The sequence below is a fragment of the Esox lucius genome, chromosome 19 (assembly GCF_011004845.1).
Source record: "Esox lucius isolate fEsoLuc1 chromosome 19, fEsoLuc1.pri, whole genome shotgun sequence".
NCBI classification, from domain to species: Eukaryota; Metazoa; Chordata; class Actinopteri; order Esociformes; family Esocidae; genus Esox; species Esox lucius.
In genome coordinates, this window is record NC_047587.1 from 32,690,910 (window position 1) to 32,707,375 (window position 16,466).

Sequence of the window (16,466 nt, forward strand, 5' to 3'; positions counted from 1 at the left end):
TCTGTACTGTGTTTTTCTGTCTGTTTTTAATCACTGAATATAACCTGTATATGTAAACTTGTATACGCAGAGCCCAGCTGTAACACAGACCTTGGTCTCAGTAAAGGTTCAATAATAATAAAGTTTTTCTGACTCGTGTCATTTGAAAATGTAGTGGTACTGACATTAAATTTGATTTTGCATGGGTAATCCAGTGGTTTTCTAGTTTTGAGTCTATAGCAGTGGGATGTGTAGGCAGTGCTTACCCTGTGATAATTTCTCAAAATGCCAAATGAAATTACAGTTCAGTCCAGAAATGTTTGGACACTGACACAATTTTCATAATTTTGGCTCTGTATTCCACCACAATGGATTTCAAATGAAACTGAGATGCAATTGAAGTGCAGACTTGCAGCTTTAATTCAAGGGGTTGAACAAAAATATTTTATGAAACGTTTAAGAATTGCAACCATTTTCATACACGGTCCCCTTATTTCAGGGGCTCAAATGAAATTGGACAAATTAACACAATCATAAATAAAATGTAGATTTTTAATACTTTGTCCAGAATCCTTTGCAGGCAATGACTGCTTGAAGTCTGGAATGCATGGACATCACCAAACACTGGGTTTCCTCCTTTGTGATGTTTTGCCAGGCCTTTGCTGCAGTTGTCTTCAGTTGTTGTTTGTTCGTGGATCCTTCTCCCTTAAGTCTTGTCTTCAGCAAGTGAAATGCATGCTTGATCAGGTGATTGGCCATTGCAGAATATTACATTCTCTTTTATTATGTGAGTTACCATAACCGTAAAAAAGAATTTTATTTTCCCCAATTCTCTGTATTATTTATTTTATACAGTTTTCTTTGCTAATTGTAATCAAGAATATTAAAACTTGCTCTAGATAGCCCTGTCCAGTGAACTTAAATGTTTGTGCTTTAATAAATTAAAATTATACATTTATAATAACAAATGTTGTAAAACAAGAAAAAGAGACAGAAAAACTCAAAATTATAGAATTTTTCTCAGCATTTAATGTTGGATTCTTTTAAATGAGTAGGTTAATTTTGATAGTTGAACATTACCTCCAATGGATTTTTTTCTTTGTTGAAATATGCAAAAGTTTTAGGCACCTGAAAGTCAAACTATTTTCTTTTTTTTCAGATAGTGAGTGATATTGTGTAATTAATATAAATATTAATTTAAACTCTATCCAAGGAAATGGTCTTACTTCGACTTTCAGGTCCCTAAGACTTTTGCACAGTACTGTAAATAAATAGAATAAAGACTTAAGACCCAGACATTTGGCATTCATATGTATGTTGTGTCCTTTCAGAGTAAATGCCGCTGATTGGGTGTAGCTGTGATGTTGCAAGAACAGCTTGTTTATCAGGATTTGTTATGGTTTTGCTGTTGCCATAACAAAATGTATTTCCTTTGAGCCTTCCCATTCTGCATCAAAATTCTATCAACCATATATACATTTTTGGTCCTCAATAGGCTTTACATGATTTTCTTCCTTAGTATATTTGTATGCATATTCTTCTAAGTTAAGAGGATATTAGGCTACATGCATATACCTTCATATTTGAACAATACATTTTACTTAAAATATTACAATACTAGTAATGTTACTAACAATGAATTAGCCTCCCACACAATGTTTTTAATACAATTTGACATATAAACACTGCAGTGATAAATAAAACAATAAGATATTGATTCAAGTCCTCACTATGGATTAGCTGGGGAAGTGGACTTTTTGTCCCCTTGGTTTGTAATGGGTTAAGATGAAGTCACAAAGATGCAACATTTATGATTATTGTATATGGATTGTTTGATTAGAGTATAACAGTACACTTGTATGCGTCAGTCTATTGCTCTTTACTGCCCTGCCGTCTGGTAACCAAGGCCTTATCATAAACAAGCACAAACAGTTCAGCTGACCTCATTAGCAAATTCATGTGGGATGATTTAGTTAGATATCTTTTTGAAATCATACCATCAGATCTTTGTTATTATTATTTATTGTCCATTGTCCAACTAGTATTAACAAAAAATCCAACAACTAAAGCCATAAATTGAGGAATAACCAATTTTTTCAAGTTAGCCAACTAATGTTTATGACAACCCTACTGAATGTCCCATAGAACTTTGTCTAGAAATAAAGTGAGTAACTGATTAACAGGCATAGTTTCAGTTAGCAACAAGGAAGTATTACTCCTAAATCCGCCAGGGTCAAATCTCTAAGCTATATTGAGCCAATATGGCGGGACTACGTGTTTCCAGGTTTGACAACAAAGCAACACAATTGTTGACGTGTTTTCCAGTAAATATTTGAGTGTTGATTAGTGTGATGTTTCAGCTTTGGAGCGATCCTTGTGCATTTCTTGCGGTCACACCTACAAAAAAAGGTATGTAAAGCCCACATGCCCAACCAAACACAGTAAGCTGAATTCAGATCAAGCCCACCTCCTCTAATTCTCACAGGTCATCTGTCTGCATTTCTTCGTCTTCAGAATCCTCAAACCTTGCCCTGGGTTTATTGTCCCAGTCATCAGAGAAGAACACATTTGGGGTCTGGGGTGACAAGTTGTCATCTACTTCCTCCTCTTTAGACTGGTCCTCTTCCTTATCATCATCATCGTCGTCGTTGTCATCACTTTCCTGCTCCTCGTTGTCAGGTATGATAACAACTTCCTCCTTGGCATTGGGGTCGATGTCCTCTTTGAACCAAACAGACTTGTAGCCTTCCTCCATGCGCCTCTCCTTCGTGAGGATGGGCTTCACCTCCTTCTCACTGTCGGCCTTGTCAGAATCTGCCAGACTGCTTGTGACAGACAGAAGGTTGGTGTAGAGTGGAGCGGAGACCTTTGTAATCATTTCGTCCACAGCTTTGGGGGTCACCTGATTCCCAGCGCTTGCTTTCATCCCGTCCTTCTCATCTGGGCCTTTGGATCCTACGCTGCCATTATCCTCGTCGTTCTGGAAACCTTCGTTAGTGTACTGCACCCCGTCCTTAAGCTCGCCTGGACCTTTCCCCAGCTATAGACAAACAATGCTCCAGTCAAAACATACTAAAGGGAGGCTCTTACTGCCATAACATTCTTATTTTGCCACTCCAATGACCTATTAGCTTTAGATTTTCATTGCCATTTCTTGTAGCATTGGAGAATGTAAACTTACGTAGCTACGGAAGATGCTGGCTTCTGAAAGCTTCCTCCAAGCCGTCTTGCTTTTCTGGATCCGGAAGAGTAGCAGGCCAATGATGACCAAAGCGACGACCAGTAACACAGCCAGGCTAACACCAAGGGAAGCCATCTCTCCAGGGCCGTACCCACCTGGGGCTCCAAGTACCCTGTCTGCAGCGGAGGTCAGAGGTCAAACACATTGTTTTTTTAAAATGCCCCTTGCAGGCATACATGCAACACTAGAATGAGTATCCTGAAAACATGTCAACAGGACGACCCTCTTGGTCAGAAAAAAACATTTCAAATAAGTTGCTAGGTGGGTTTGGGAAAGTCATGAATCCGTCTGTAATTATATAATAACCACAGAAATGCACCAAGACCTCTTACGCTGCGTGTCAGTACAATTTCAGCAAGCGCAGGTTTGCAAGCCATGGATTTGATTTTACAATCAGTCAATTGCTATTTGGGGAGCTGTGGAACAGCCAAGGAAAGCTGGATGTGATGATGTGTAAGAAGCACAGGCAGCAAAAATAGGTATGATCAATGAGGAGCTGATTATGAGGAAGTCTCCAGGGAGAGAGAAGGGGGCGTGGGCGATACCTGTTGTGGAGCTGGAGGGGGTGTCAATGGCAGACAAATCAGAGGTAGCCTAATATTTGTTAGGGCAATGGTTGTACTCCCAAGGAGCAGGACCAGACTGCCAAACAGGTGAAATGCAGTAGGTTGACAGCTAGGGCCCCTGTGACTGAGGAGCTGCCATCCTGAATTTATTGTCTTTAATATTATTTTTAAATCAGTCAGGGTCTACCATATTATCAATGATACATTTATAGAAAAAAGTGCAATTTCTTAATTGCCAAATTTAATTTCTGAAATGATTTACTAATCAGTTGTTATTTATAGTTTTATTTCTTCCTTCCAACACTTTGCATATTCATTATGGACAATGATCCACTTCATTATGTAAACTTTTCTTAATATTGTTGAGTTTAAATTACAACCCATTAATGCTAAATACATTATACATTTTAGTCATTTACCAGACTTAAGGTCACTATGCATAACAGCGACTGCTAAATGACTAAAATGTCAAATGTTCTTTCCTTCTGTCAGTCACTGACAGTCAATTTTGTAAATTTGCCACTTCAGCTAACCATTTCATTCAGTTAGGCCCGGAAAGTCTGATAACTAAAATATATTATGTTTACAGTTAAATAATGAATATATGCAATAAGTGCAGTTTCTCAGCTTTAATTTTTAGGGTATTCACATCCAAATTGGAGGTAGGCTTTAGGAATTATAGCTCTTTAATATTTAGCCGTCTCTTTTTCAAGAGACCTAAAGTAGTTGGACAATTGACTCAAAAGCTGTTTCATGGACAGGTGTGGGCTATTCCTTCATTATTTCTTCATCAATTAAGCAGGTAAAAGGTGTGGAGTTGATTCCAGGTGTGGCATTCGTGTTTGGAAGCTGTTGCTGTGAACCCACAAGACAGGGTCACAGGAGCTCTCAATGCGAAAGTGAAACAGGCCATCCTTAGGCTACAAAAAATAAATCCATCTGAGAGATAGCGGGAACATTAGGAGTGGCCAAATCAACAGTTTGTTACATTCTGAGAAAGAAAGAACACACTGGTGAGCTCTGCAACTCAAAAAGGCCTGGACATCCACAGAAGACCACAGTGGTGGATGATCGTAGAATCCTTTTATGGTAAAGAAAAACCCCTTCACAACATCCAGCCAAATGAAGAACACTCTCCAGGAGGCAGGCATATCATTATCCAAGTCTACCATGAAGAGAAAACTTCACGAGAGCAAATGCAGAGGGTTCACCACAAGGTGCAAACAATTCATAAGCCTCAAGAATAAAGGTCACATTAGACTTTGCCAGAAAACATCTAAAAAAGCCAGCTCAGTTCTGGAACAGCATTCTTTGGAAAGATGAAACTACGATGAACCTGTACCAGAATGATGGGAAGAATAATGTATGGATAAGGCTTGGAACAGTTGATGACCCGAAGTATAACACATCATCTGTAAAATATGGTTGTGCAGTGTGATGGCATGGGCATGCATGGCTTCTAATGGCACCGGCCTACTAGTGTATTTTGATGATGTGACAGAAGACAAGCAGCCGAATGAATTCTGAAGTGTATAGGGATAAATTGTCTGCTCAGATTCAGCCAAATTCAGCGAAATTGGTTGGACGGTGCTTCACTTTACAGATGGATAATGACCCAAAACATACTGCTAAAGCAACCCAGGAGTTTTTTAAAGCAAAGAAGTAGAATATTCTGCATTGGCCGAGTCAATCACCTGATCTCAACCCGATCTAGCCTGCATTTCACTTGCTGAAGACAAGACTTAAGGCAGAAAGATCCACAAACAAACCACAACTGAAGACAGCTGCAGTAAACGACTGGCAATGCATCACAAAGGAGAAATCCCAGTGTTTGGTTATGTCCATGGGTGCCAGACTTCAAACAGTAATTGCCTGCAAAGGATTCTCGACAAATATTAAAAAGTAACATTTTATTTATGATTGTGTTAATTTGTCCAATTACATTTGAGCCCCTGAAATATGGGGACTGTGTATGACAATAGTTGTAATTACTAAATGTTTCATACAATATTTTTGTTCAACCCCTTGAATTAAAGCTGCAAGTCTGCACTTCAATTGCATCTCAGTTATTTCATTTCAAATCCATTGTGGTGGCATACATACATTATAAAAATGGTGTCAGTGTCTAAATATTTCCAGACCTAACTGTTGAATTAGGAGTATCATGGGTGAATACTGACCCAGCAAGTAAGGTAGGCCCCCGTTAATTTTGTTAGTCATTCTCAGGACATATTTTGTTAGGGGACCACATATTCTTTGCTACAGGTTAGGTTATTCCTGCATAGGCAGAGAGCAGTGTCATCGACTGCTAAGCATGGGCCCACCTCACAATCCCTGGCCAGAGTTAGCAATAGTATAGCATATAGGAAGACGTGCACAGTACCAAGTGATTCAGTGTAATTATTGGAGAGTAGGGAGAGCAGTGGGCAACCGGCATTTGTTATAAATATTTCAGCTTTTACATTTATGGTATCGCATCTGGGAGTTATCTATGAATTGCATATCGTTTCCACAACTGATTGTTGGCATAGCTGTACTGTGTTTACCATTGCGTAACAGGTTGTTAACAGTGGAGTAAAAGTATACAAGTACCAGAGAGTATTCATACTTTCTATGTAGATGTACAGTTGTGCTCAAAAGTTTGCATACCCTTGGGGAATTGGTAATATACAGCTCCGGAGAAGAATTAAGAGACCACTGCACATTTTTCAAAAAAGTTGAAAAGGAAAGCTTTGAGTGAGGAACAGAAGCGTTCAATTTGCAGTGGTCTCTTAATTTTAACCCTTCTATTCCTCACTCAAAAAGAAAAGGTGGGGTGGTTTCTACATTTTTTTCGGAGCTGTATGTACCATTTGTAAAGAAAACATGAGTGAGCAGGCAAAACACATGTCTCTTATTTCTTATGGGATTCACATTCAACTGTAGTTCATAACAGAATGGCACAATCATAAAACAAAACAGGGCAACAAAGAAAAAAACGAACTGACCCCTGTTCAAAAGTCTGCGTACCCTTAGTTCTTAATACTGTGTATTGCCCCCTTTAGCAGTCTTTTGTAAAAGTTGTCTATGAGGCACCGAATTCTTGCAGTTGGTATAACTGCCCATTTGTCTTGGCAAAATGCCTCCAAATCATGCAAAGTCTTTGGTTGTCTTGCATTAACCGCACATTTGAGATTTCCCCAGAGTGGCTCGATGATATTAAGGTCAGGTGATTGTGATGACCACTCCAGAACCTTTATGTTTTTCTGCTGTAACCACTGGAGGGTCAACTTGGGTTTGTGCTTAGGGTCACTGTCTTTCTGGAAAGTTGCATGTGCAGCTTATGTGCAGAAGAATGCAAATTGTCTGCCAGTATTTTCTGATAACATGCTGCATTCATCTTGCCATCAAGATTCGCCGTGCCCTTAGAGCTCACACACCCCAAAAATATCAGTGAGCCACCATCATGCTTCACAGTGGAGATAGTAATCTGTTCACTATAGGCCTTGTTGGCCCCTCTCCAAACAAAGTGCTTATGGTTGTGAACGAGTGTCTCCAAATTACAGATTGCCAGATGCTGTGAGACGTGTCAAGGTGTTGTCTGCATATTGTAACTGGGCTTTTTTGTGGCATTGGGACAGTAAAGGCTTCTTTCTGACAACTCGACCAAGCAGCTAATTTTTGTTCCAAGTATCGTCTTATTGTTCTCCTTGAAACAACCACATCGTCTTTTTCCATAGCAGCCTATATTTCTCCTGAGGTTACCTGTGGGTTTTTCTTTGTATCCCGACCAACTTTTCTGGCAGTTTTGGCTGAAATCTTTCTTGGTCTACCTGACCTTGGTTTGGTATCAAGAGATCCCCAAATATTCCACTTCTTAATAAGTGATTGAACAGTACTGACTGGCATTTGCAAGGCTTTTCCATCTTTATAAGACCATTACCTTGTTATGCAGGTCTTTTGAAAGTTATTTTCTGCTCCCCATGGCTCAGTATCTAGCCTGCTCAGTGCATCCATGTAAAAACTAACAAACTCATTGACTATTAATACACAGACACTAATTTCAATTTAATAAGCCACATGTGTGGAAAATTCACCTTTAATTGCCATTTTCACCTGTGTGTGTCACCTTGTGTCTGTCTCTAACAAGGCTAAACATTCAAGGGTATGTAGACTTTTGATCAGGGCCATTTGGGTTATTTCTATTCATATCATTAAGATTTAAAAAGGAACCAAACAACTATGTGATATTAAATGGCTTCATATGATCACTATCCTTTAATAAAATAATTAAGATCTGTCACTTGCAGTCTATTGTACGTTGCCTACTTTTTAAAAACATGGTTACTATGCTGTTATGTCAACATTTGGTAGCGTTTTTCATAGAACGATCAAATTTTGTGGAGAAAAGTTTTATTCTTAGCTATTACTACTGGATAATGAATGTTTAAATTATGTTTGCGTTTATGCCAAAAACCGCAAAAGAACCGAATGTCAAAGGCAAATTATCAATGGAAACTGTAATTTCTACTGGTAAAATGTTTATGTCATGGTTTAGTTAGTATTTTAAGCGAGTTAATCGCAAAGGTGGTGTTCACCAGTGAGATTTGTAGCTACTTCTGGGTGCATTACTGGCAGTGACACAAAGCAAACGAAACACAACCGCATCTTTTTTTTTTTGCGTTAGCTTGTGATTACTATAGACCGGTATTTTATGGACAGACCAATACAGTGGAAATATTCTGCCACGAGATTCCCATTTGCTCATTCTCGATTGTGTTGAAGAGACCTTGCATTTTTATGACATACAATTATATACTATATTGATGTATTTTGTAATTGGTACATTAAGTAGTTGTGGCATGGTGAAATGCACCTTTAAAGTGAGCTATCATATTAAGCTAGTTCTAGCCGATTCATTGGATATGGTCACAAATTGTATCCAATATTCTATATCTCCCCCAACATACAAAGCAGTGGAATTAGGGTATAATTTGTCTAAGTATGAATGTCCAGATGATTGTCCCACGCAACACCTCATACGCTATGCATGAGTTCAATATCAGTAAGCTTGGGTTGGTACAGTTTTGCAATCTTATAACATCAGACTGTTTAAATAATGGTGATAAGACAAATGACACAGTCAGTTTGTGGTAACAAAATCAGTTTGACATAGTGTTTGAACCATGGCAAGTACAGGGAGGGTCTATCAATGAGATTGTGTTGGGGGGAAAAGAAGGGGAGTGGCGTATGTATACCTGATGTGGAGGTGGTGGGGATGGCAGTAGCCACTTCACTGGTGACCATTTTAGTAGTGGCCGTATCAGTGCTGGACATATCAGTGGTAGCCATATAAGTGGTTGCCATATTAGTTGTGGCCATTTCAGTGGTAGCCATTTCAGTGGTTGCCATATTAGTTGTGGCCATTTCAGTGGTAGCCATTTCAGTGGTTGCCATATTAGTTGTAGCCATTTCAGTGGAGGCCATTCCAGTGGTTGGGGCTATAGTTGTAATCCCTGGGAGGAGAGCAGTGTCAGCAGCTATTCAGCTATTCCCCTTCCATGGCCCTTGCCATAGTTAACCGTAGCAAAGCACAAAGGAAGACGTAGGGCGCACAATAGCATGTGATTCTGTATCATTTATTGAGGGCAGGGAGGGCAGTAGGCAACAACCATTTTGTATGCATTCATTTGGTCTTACTGTACCTGGCGTGACCTCTACCATGAGCATTGCTATACTTGATTCTTCATTGGAAGAGTCGATGGCTTTCAGCTGGGAAAACAGATAAAACCTTTAACACTGAACCTTCAAGCAAAACACCCTAACTTCTTCCTCTACCATTTATCGAAGACATTACTCCAGTTTATTTGTATGTTGATTTACCTTAAAGGTTAATAGGATGCACTTACTTGCAAGGAAACAGGGCCTGGCTCAAGGTTTTGCGACATCAGGATGAAGCCTTGTGGGGTGATTGAGAAACCTCTTCCTTCCTGAGCCTCATATCTAATGTTCGAATTGAATCCCTGGTTGAAAAGGATTGGTGAGGGAAATTTACAATCACTGTAAGTTTAAAGATGCATTCTGTAAATTTTGGGATGGATATTTAATGTGCTGTTTTTACTGTACATGCATAATATATGAGTAGACTCATACCTCAGTTATCAATTAAACAGGTTTGAATGCAAACACTTTTGATAACATGGGGCATACAGCATATCAACACATCCTGAATATTTTATAGAATTTTCACCCCTTCACCTTTTCTTCACATTTTGTTACAATAGATAACTTGTTATAAAATGGTTTACATTCATTTTATTTTCTCTATCAACCTGCACAACACTTCCAACAGGACAAAGACCCTTAGCGCCGAGCCAAGACAACGCAAATCTGAATGTTCATGAACAGCACAGCCATAGCCTGGAAAACCCGACTGAACATCACTGGAGACCTGAAAATGGCTGTGCTGCAATGTCCCCATCCAATCTGACATAAAAAGAGAAGAAACCTCCCAAAAACAGGTGTGCAGTGATTACAGGTGTGCCAAGCTGTAATCACTGCCAAATGTTCTTCGGTACAGTGGGGAGAACAAGTATTTGATACACTGCCGATTTTGCAGGTTTTCCCACTTACAAAGCATGTAGGAGTCTGTAATTTTTTATTATTGGTACTCTTCAACTGTGAGTGACGGAATCTAAAACAAAAATCAAGAAAATCACATTGTATGATTTTTAAGTAATTCATTAGCATTTTATTGCATGATTTAAGTATTTGATACATCAGAAAAGCAGAACTTAATATTTGGCACAGAAACCTTGGTTTGCAATTACAGAGATCATACGTTTTCTGTAGTTCTTGAACAGGTTTACACACTGCAGCAGGGATTTTGGCCCACTCCTCCATACAGACCTTATCCAGATCCTTCAGGTTTTGGGGCTGACGCTGGGCAATACAGACTTTCAGCTCCCTCTAAAGATTTTCTGTTGGGTTCAGGTCTGGAGACTGGCTAGGCCACTCCAGGACCTTGAGATGCTTCTTACGGAGCCACTCCTTAGTTGCCCTGGCTGTGTGTTTCGGGTTGTTGTCTTGCTGGAAGATCCAGCCACGACCCACCTTCAATGCTTTTACTGAGGGAAGGAGGTTGTTTGGCAAAGATCTCGCGATATATGGCCCCATCCATCCTCCCATCAATACGGTGCAGTCGTCCTATCCCCTTTGCAGAAAAAAATCTGCAAAGACTGATGTTTCCACCTCCATGCTTCACGGTTGGGATGGTGTTCTTTGGTTTGTACTCATCCTTCTTCTTCCTCCAAACACGGCGAGTGGAGTTTAGACCAAAAAGCTCTATTTTGTCTCATCAGACCACATGACCTTCTCCCATTCCTCCTCTGGATCATGCAGATGGTCATTGGCAAACTTTAGATGGGCCTGGACATGCGCTGGCTTGAGCAGGGGGACCTTGCGTGCGCTGCAGGATTTTAATCCATGACGGCGTAATGTGTTACTAATGGTTTTCTTTGAGACTGTGGTCCCAGCTCTCATCAGTTCATTGATCAGGTCCTGCCATGTAGTTCTGGGCTGATCCCTCACCTTCCTCATGATCATTGATGCCTCAGGAGATGAGATCTTGCATGGAGCCGCAGACCGAGGGAGATTGACCGTCATCTTGAACTTCTTCCATTTTCTAATAATTGCACCAACAGTTGTTGCCTTCTCACCAAGCTGCTTGCCTATTGTCCTGTAGTCCATCCCAGCCTTGTGCAGGTCTACAATTTTATCTCTGATGTCCTTACACAGCTCTCTGGTCTTGGCCATTGTAGAGAGGTTGGAGTCTGTTTGATTGAGCGTGTGGACAGGAGTCTTTTATATAGGTACCGAGTTCAAACAGGTGCAGTTAATACAAGTAATGAGTGGAGAACAGGAGGGCTTCTTAAAGAAAAACTAACAGGTCTGTGAGAGACAAAATTCTTACTGGTTGGTAGGTGATCAAATACTTATGTCATGCAATAAAATGCTAATTAATATTTAAAAATCATACAATGTGATTTTCTAGGATCTTTGTTTTAGATTCCATCTCTCACAGTTGAAGAGTACCTATGATAAAAATTACAGACCTCTACATGCTTTGTAAGTAGGAAAACCTGCAAAATCGGCAGTGTATCAAATACTTGTTCTCTCCACTGTACGTATTGAGTAAGAGGGTCTAAGTATTTATGTGAATGTGAAATCTCTGTTGTTGTTGCATCATACCCCATAATGACAAAGCAAAACATGTATATATATATATATCATCTACTTTGAAATAAGGCTGTAACGTAACAAAATGTTGGGAAAAGTGAAGGGATTTCAATACTTTCTAAATGCATGACATACAATAGTATTTTTGGGGACCTGTTTTGTGCAACCAGTGGCCAGAAATCCTGTTTAAATGATCCATATCAATATTATTTGTGTTATTCACATAGATTCACATAGATGAATAAACTCTGATAAATATTGAAACAGCACATTAAGTATTTTTGCTGATATCCATATTTTTAAAAGACATTTGTACGTTTAAACTGCTATCGCAACATAGGAATCGAATGAGTCTTACATCAGCAAAGTCTGCATCCTTGGCCTGGACCCTGAGTGGTCTGTTTGATGATTTGCCATCCAGAACCATGCTGTTGATACCAGAATCTGCTGAGATGAAGCCCTCGTATTCTTTCTTTTCAAACTGTGGCGGGTTCTTACTCTTGTTCACAACAACGATATTGACTGTTGTCGTCGCAAAGTGGTCAGCATTGGTCATTTCTGTAGCCTTATAATCAAAACAATATGAGTCAACATTTTCTAGCATTGTATCTATTATTAAAAAAAACATCCCCATCTAGTTAAAAAAATTGCAAGATGACTTCACCAAAGGCTTTTATTAGCCTAGGTCTATATGGCTATTATGGATTTATAATGTTTGTGAGAAACATTTCACTACCATAACTGTCAAGGTTAGTGGACCCTCTACATCCATCGCTTTCAACATGGTGATGTTTCCAGTGTTTTCACTGATCTGAAATATTTCAGCTTCATTCCCTTGAAAAGAGACACATGAGAGCATTTCAAATAGAGCTGGAATGTTAGGATTGTTTTCCTTCAATAATAAATGTCTTTGTGCAGATGAGCTGAATGCTCTGTGCGTTATCGCGAAGTCTGCCAGTATCATTGATGATGGTAATATTGCTGAGAGCATGCACGTGTAAAATGGGAAAATATCTCTGCAAGCTTACCGGCTACAAATCTGTACCTTATTGGCACATTTATGCCTTTGTCACCATCAATGGCATACAGTGGACCGGGCTTCAGTTGCAACGGACCAACCTGGCACATACATGAGACGTGATAGCACATAGGAATGACTAGTCAGACTTCACAGGTGGAGACTATTAGCGATATTTCATGTCAGAATATGATGCTTCCAAGCGGATTGGAGCGCTGACCCACCTCTTGCTCTGTAAGGTTGACCTTGCTTTTGTATCCAGAGTTGAGGCAGATTTTTGACATGCCTTCTATTATTTCGTTGCAGGGCTGGAACCATGGCGGACGGTTGTTAACGTCCAAGATATTGACTTGTATCGTAGCAGTGGCAGTGAATGAGGGTGGCGTGGATGTGGGGCTGTCCTAAAAAAAGACTCAAAGAACTCAGTTAAGGTCAAAAGCTCACATACAGTCAAATGAGTTAAGCTAATAATATATTTCACAGCCCCAAATATTCACTTTTAGTCATTAGAAGAAATTCAAACCAAAACTCACCTGAGCATACAATGTAAGTGTCACCCTTTTGACTGTGTCATAGTCAAGGACTTTTTGCACTAGTATGTTTGGGCTGTTACCTTGCAGTTTAAAACCTGTCTGTGGGAATGTATATTAATTATTGTTTTAAGTATTGCAAGAGCATATTATTTCAGTCTCTCATTGAAACAACAGGAGATTGGAGCCTTACTGTACTGGGCTCGAGGCGGTAAATGAGTGGGTCTGCATCTGCATCCGTTGCTTCAATTGTACCAACTTTTGAGTCTATGGGTAATAACTGATCCAAAATGAAAAAACACCAACATTAAATCAAGTCCAATCAATTGTAATTAGTGACATGAAAACAGGTATAGACTAACAGTGAAATGTTTACTTACAGTACATAACCCTTTTCAACAACACAGAGTTATTGTTAGTTTAGAATATCATATCGGTCCCTGTCTGATGAGTAGTGTTTTTTTCAGTTAAATATATGCTAAATATATACTGAAGTAGGTTTCTAGGAAAACCACTTGACCCAAAATTACTTAAGACTGATCATGAATTATACACATGCAGGAAGTTAACACAGGCACTCACCTCAGAGACATTGAGAGTGTACTCTCTTTGGCCAAATACTGGTTCGTTATCATTCACATTTTCAACAATTATCACTATGTCTAGAGGGAGCTGAAATGAAGAAAATACATTAGATTTGATGGTTATGGATACCCATGGTGATATATCATATATAATAGGTTCAGATTTATACAAAATCTAACTGAAATGGAATGTTCAGTTGTGGGACAGCCACCTCTCAATAGCGATAGGTTTAGAAAGATCTATACTATATATATATATATATATATATACACACACACAAAATGCTTATTGTTGCTTTGAATTCAATGAAACATATCATGGTGCATTTTAATGTTCAAAATGACAATATTTTACTGTTTCATTTAATAGTATTTTGGGGCTTGAATAGCAATTTTCATTATCTTTTTTTTCAGTTTTTGTTCAAATAAACACATTTAGCAGCAAAGAAGATTAACCAAATGAGCAGTACCTAGTTATGCCAAAAGATTATGAACAAAAAACATGTTATCACTAGAGATGCTTTTATGTAAAAGGTAATAGAAAAGCTAATTTCATGGACATGTTTTTATTTGAATGATGAAATATTTGAAAGAAATATATAGTTTGCCCATACTATAACCATTTACATAGAGAAGCTTATGGATGTAATATCAAATTAACTTACAATTTCTTCATTTCTTTTGCATTCAATGGTAACAGTGAATTGCTTGGTATTCTGTGAAATAAACAAAATAATCCATCAACATCTGCTTTTACAATGAGGACTTTTTTGGCTTAGTTTCTACACCTACGGTGGCTTGCGAAGCACTGCTTAACACCTAGTACATCTAGATCTCAGTATGATTTAAAGATGTATTACTAATGTGTGTTCACTGCAAGTAATGCAAATAATGAATTTACAATGTTAGTATCCCAAAGTTGTACCAGCACAGGGATCGACTTACCTAATATAGTAACAGCCTCATATTGTTTGCTATTGGCTTGATAATGGCATGTTTTATTATCACAAATGATTAGCTATAATAACTATGAAGTGCTTTTGGGGCTGAATGAGGCAGGTGTCATACAGTTAGGTGTTAACAATTCTTTTTTGGAAGCGAGCACAAGAAACGACTTCGGCTGTAAACAGCCTGTCAATCCATTTAACAATGCTAGAGTCGATTTACAAGTTTCCCTACCCAGGATGTCAACAAGCTGGGCTAAAATGCATCATCTCTGTGAAACATTGTGATTGCTTTACGCAAGTCGCCATCCTGTGCGTCATCATTCCACTATTACTCCAGAAATTATGGACATTTTCTTGTAATAACATGCAAAAATTTTATGGCCCCTTTAAACTACATCTAAGATTTTTTTTAAAGGTAATACAACATACCTCAAAATCTAAAACTATGGCCGCTGTAAGATTGTTGCCATTCATTTCAAAAGAGTTTGCAGGATTACTGGTTAAAGTCAAAGTCACTCCATCTTGTCTGGTGATTGTGGTCACAACAGCACCAACAACATTGTTTTCTTTAATAGATGTCACCTTTTCACTGGAGCACACTGCAATGGAAGAGGGACTTTTTTTAATAATAATGACAGAACAGTAGACCTGTCATAAACTACAATGTTGAGTAAGAAATACAGTGTAGTCTAATTTTAAGCTATGAGTATTGAGTGTTTGTTAAATAGCTAATAATGCATACAGAAAGAAATGAGCGTCAGTAGAATACAAATACAATTCAAAATGTACAGTTTTGAATTTTATATCCTCATTTTGATCAAATATATCCACATCATCAATCAATAAAATAAAAAAGAAATTGGACAAACCATCTTAAAAGCGTATTAGAAATGTGTCTGACACAGAAGCTGTGTCAAAGCTGAATGTCAAATAAGATCCATTTTGAAAAACTTACTCTGAGCCTCAGTAGATCTCTGGAACAAAAACACAAGTAAAAAGCCCAAGATGGTCCTCAAAGAGAAGTAAGTATATTCCTTCTCCATTGTAAATTGTCCCATCAACTCTAATGAAATGGGGCAGTAATATTATGGCCTGTGTACCCCACAATACCTCAACAGTGGCTGGAGGAGAGTCCCTTGTGGTTCAACCTTTGTGGCTTTAGAGCTTATCTGCTGTTTTACAATCAGAGGAACACGTTGGTGGTGGACTTTTCCCCCTCATAAAACACACATACAGACACATTTGCTATGGAGAAGTCAGGCCACACGACTCACATTTCCTTTAGAAAAAAGTACATCGAACCAGATCTCTCTGAGGTTGAGAGATGTGTTTCGATCATCATGTGAGAAACACTGTCTGGGTCAAGGGCAGGATGGGAGTAGGC

At 38.8% G+C, this 16,466-nt stretch overlaps 1 protein-coding gene across 2 annotated transcripts; it reads right to left on the minus strand.

Annotated features, from left to right (window-relative positions):
* Positions 1-673: 673 nt before the first annotated feature.
* cdhr5b (cadherin-related family member 5b) lies at positions 674-16,238 on the minus strand. Of its 2 annotated transcripts, XM_010901909.4 has the most exons (15): positions 16,038-16,238; positions 15,512-15,681; positions 14,801-14,851; positions 14,134-14,223; positions 13,745-13,831; positions 13,555-13,653; positions 13,246-13,422; positions 13,032-13,122; positions 12,740-12,837; positions 12,362-12,568; positions 9,675-9,788; positions 9,471-9,537; positions 9,024-9,281; positions 3,161-3,336; positions 674-3,019 (listed from the first exon to the last, which is right to left on the minus strand). In XM_010901909.4, the coding sequence occupies exons 1-15, from the start codon at positions 16,138-16,140 to the stop codon at positions 2,459-2,461; spliced, it is 2,349 nt and encodes a 782-aa protein (XP_010900211.2). In that variant the 5' UTR covers positions 16,141-16,238; the 3' UTR covers positions 674-2,458. The 2 variants fall into 2 exon arrangements, with proteins under 2 accessions (XP_010900211.2, XP_010900212.2); XM_010901910.4 differs by lacking the exon at positions 9,024-9,281.
* Between the last annotated feature and the right edge of the window lie 228 nt (positions 16,239-16,466).

What these genes read in the sequence shown, in the direction of transcription:
- cdhr5b (XM_010901909.4), bottom strand. Translation starts at nt 16,140, where the DNA reads ATGGGACAATTTACAATGGAGAAGGAATATACTTACTTCTCTTTGAGG. An exon ending in GCAAAAGAAATGAAGAAATT is followed by an intron (nt 14,224 to 14,800) that starts GTAAGTTAATTT and finishes TCTTCATTTCAG; the next exon opens with CTCCCTCTAGACATAGTGAT. An exon ending in AGGATGCAGACTTTGCTGAT is followed by an intron (nt 9,789 to 12,361) that starts GTAAGACTCATT and finishes CTTTTCAACCAG; the next exon opens with GGATTCAATTCGAACATTAG.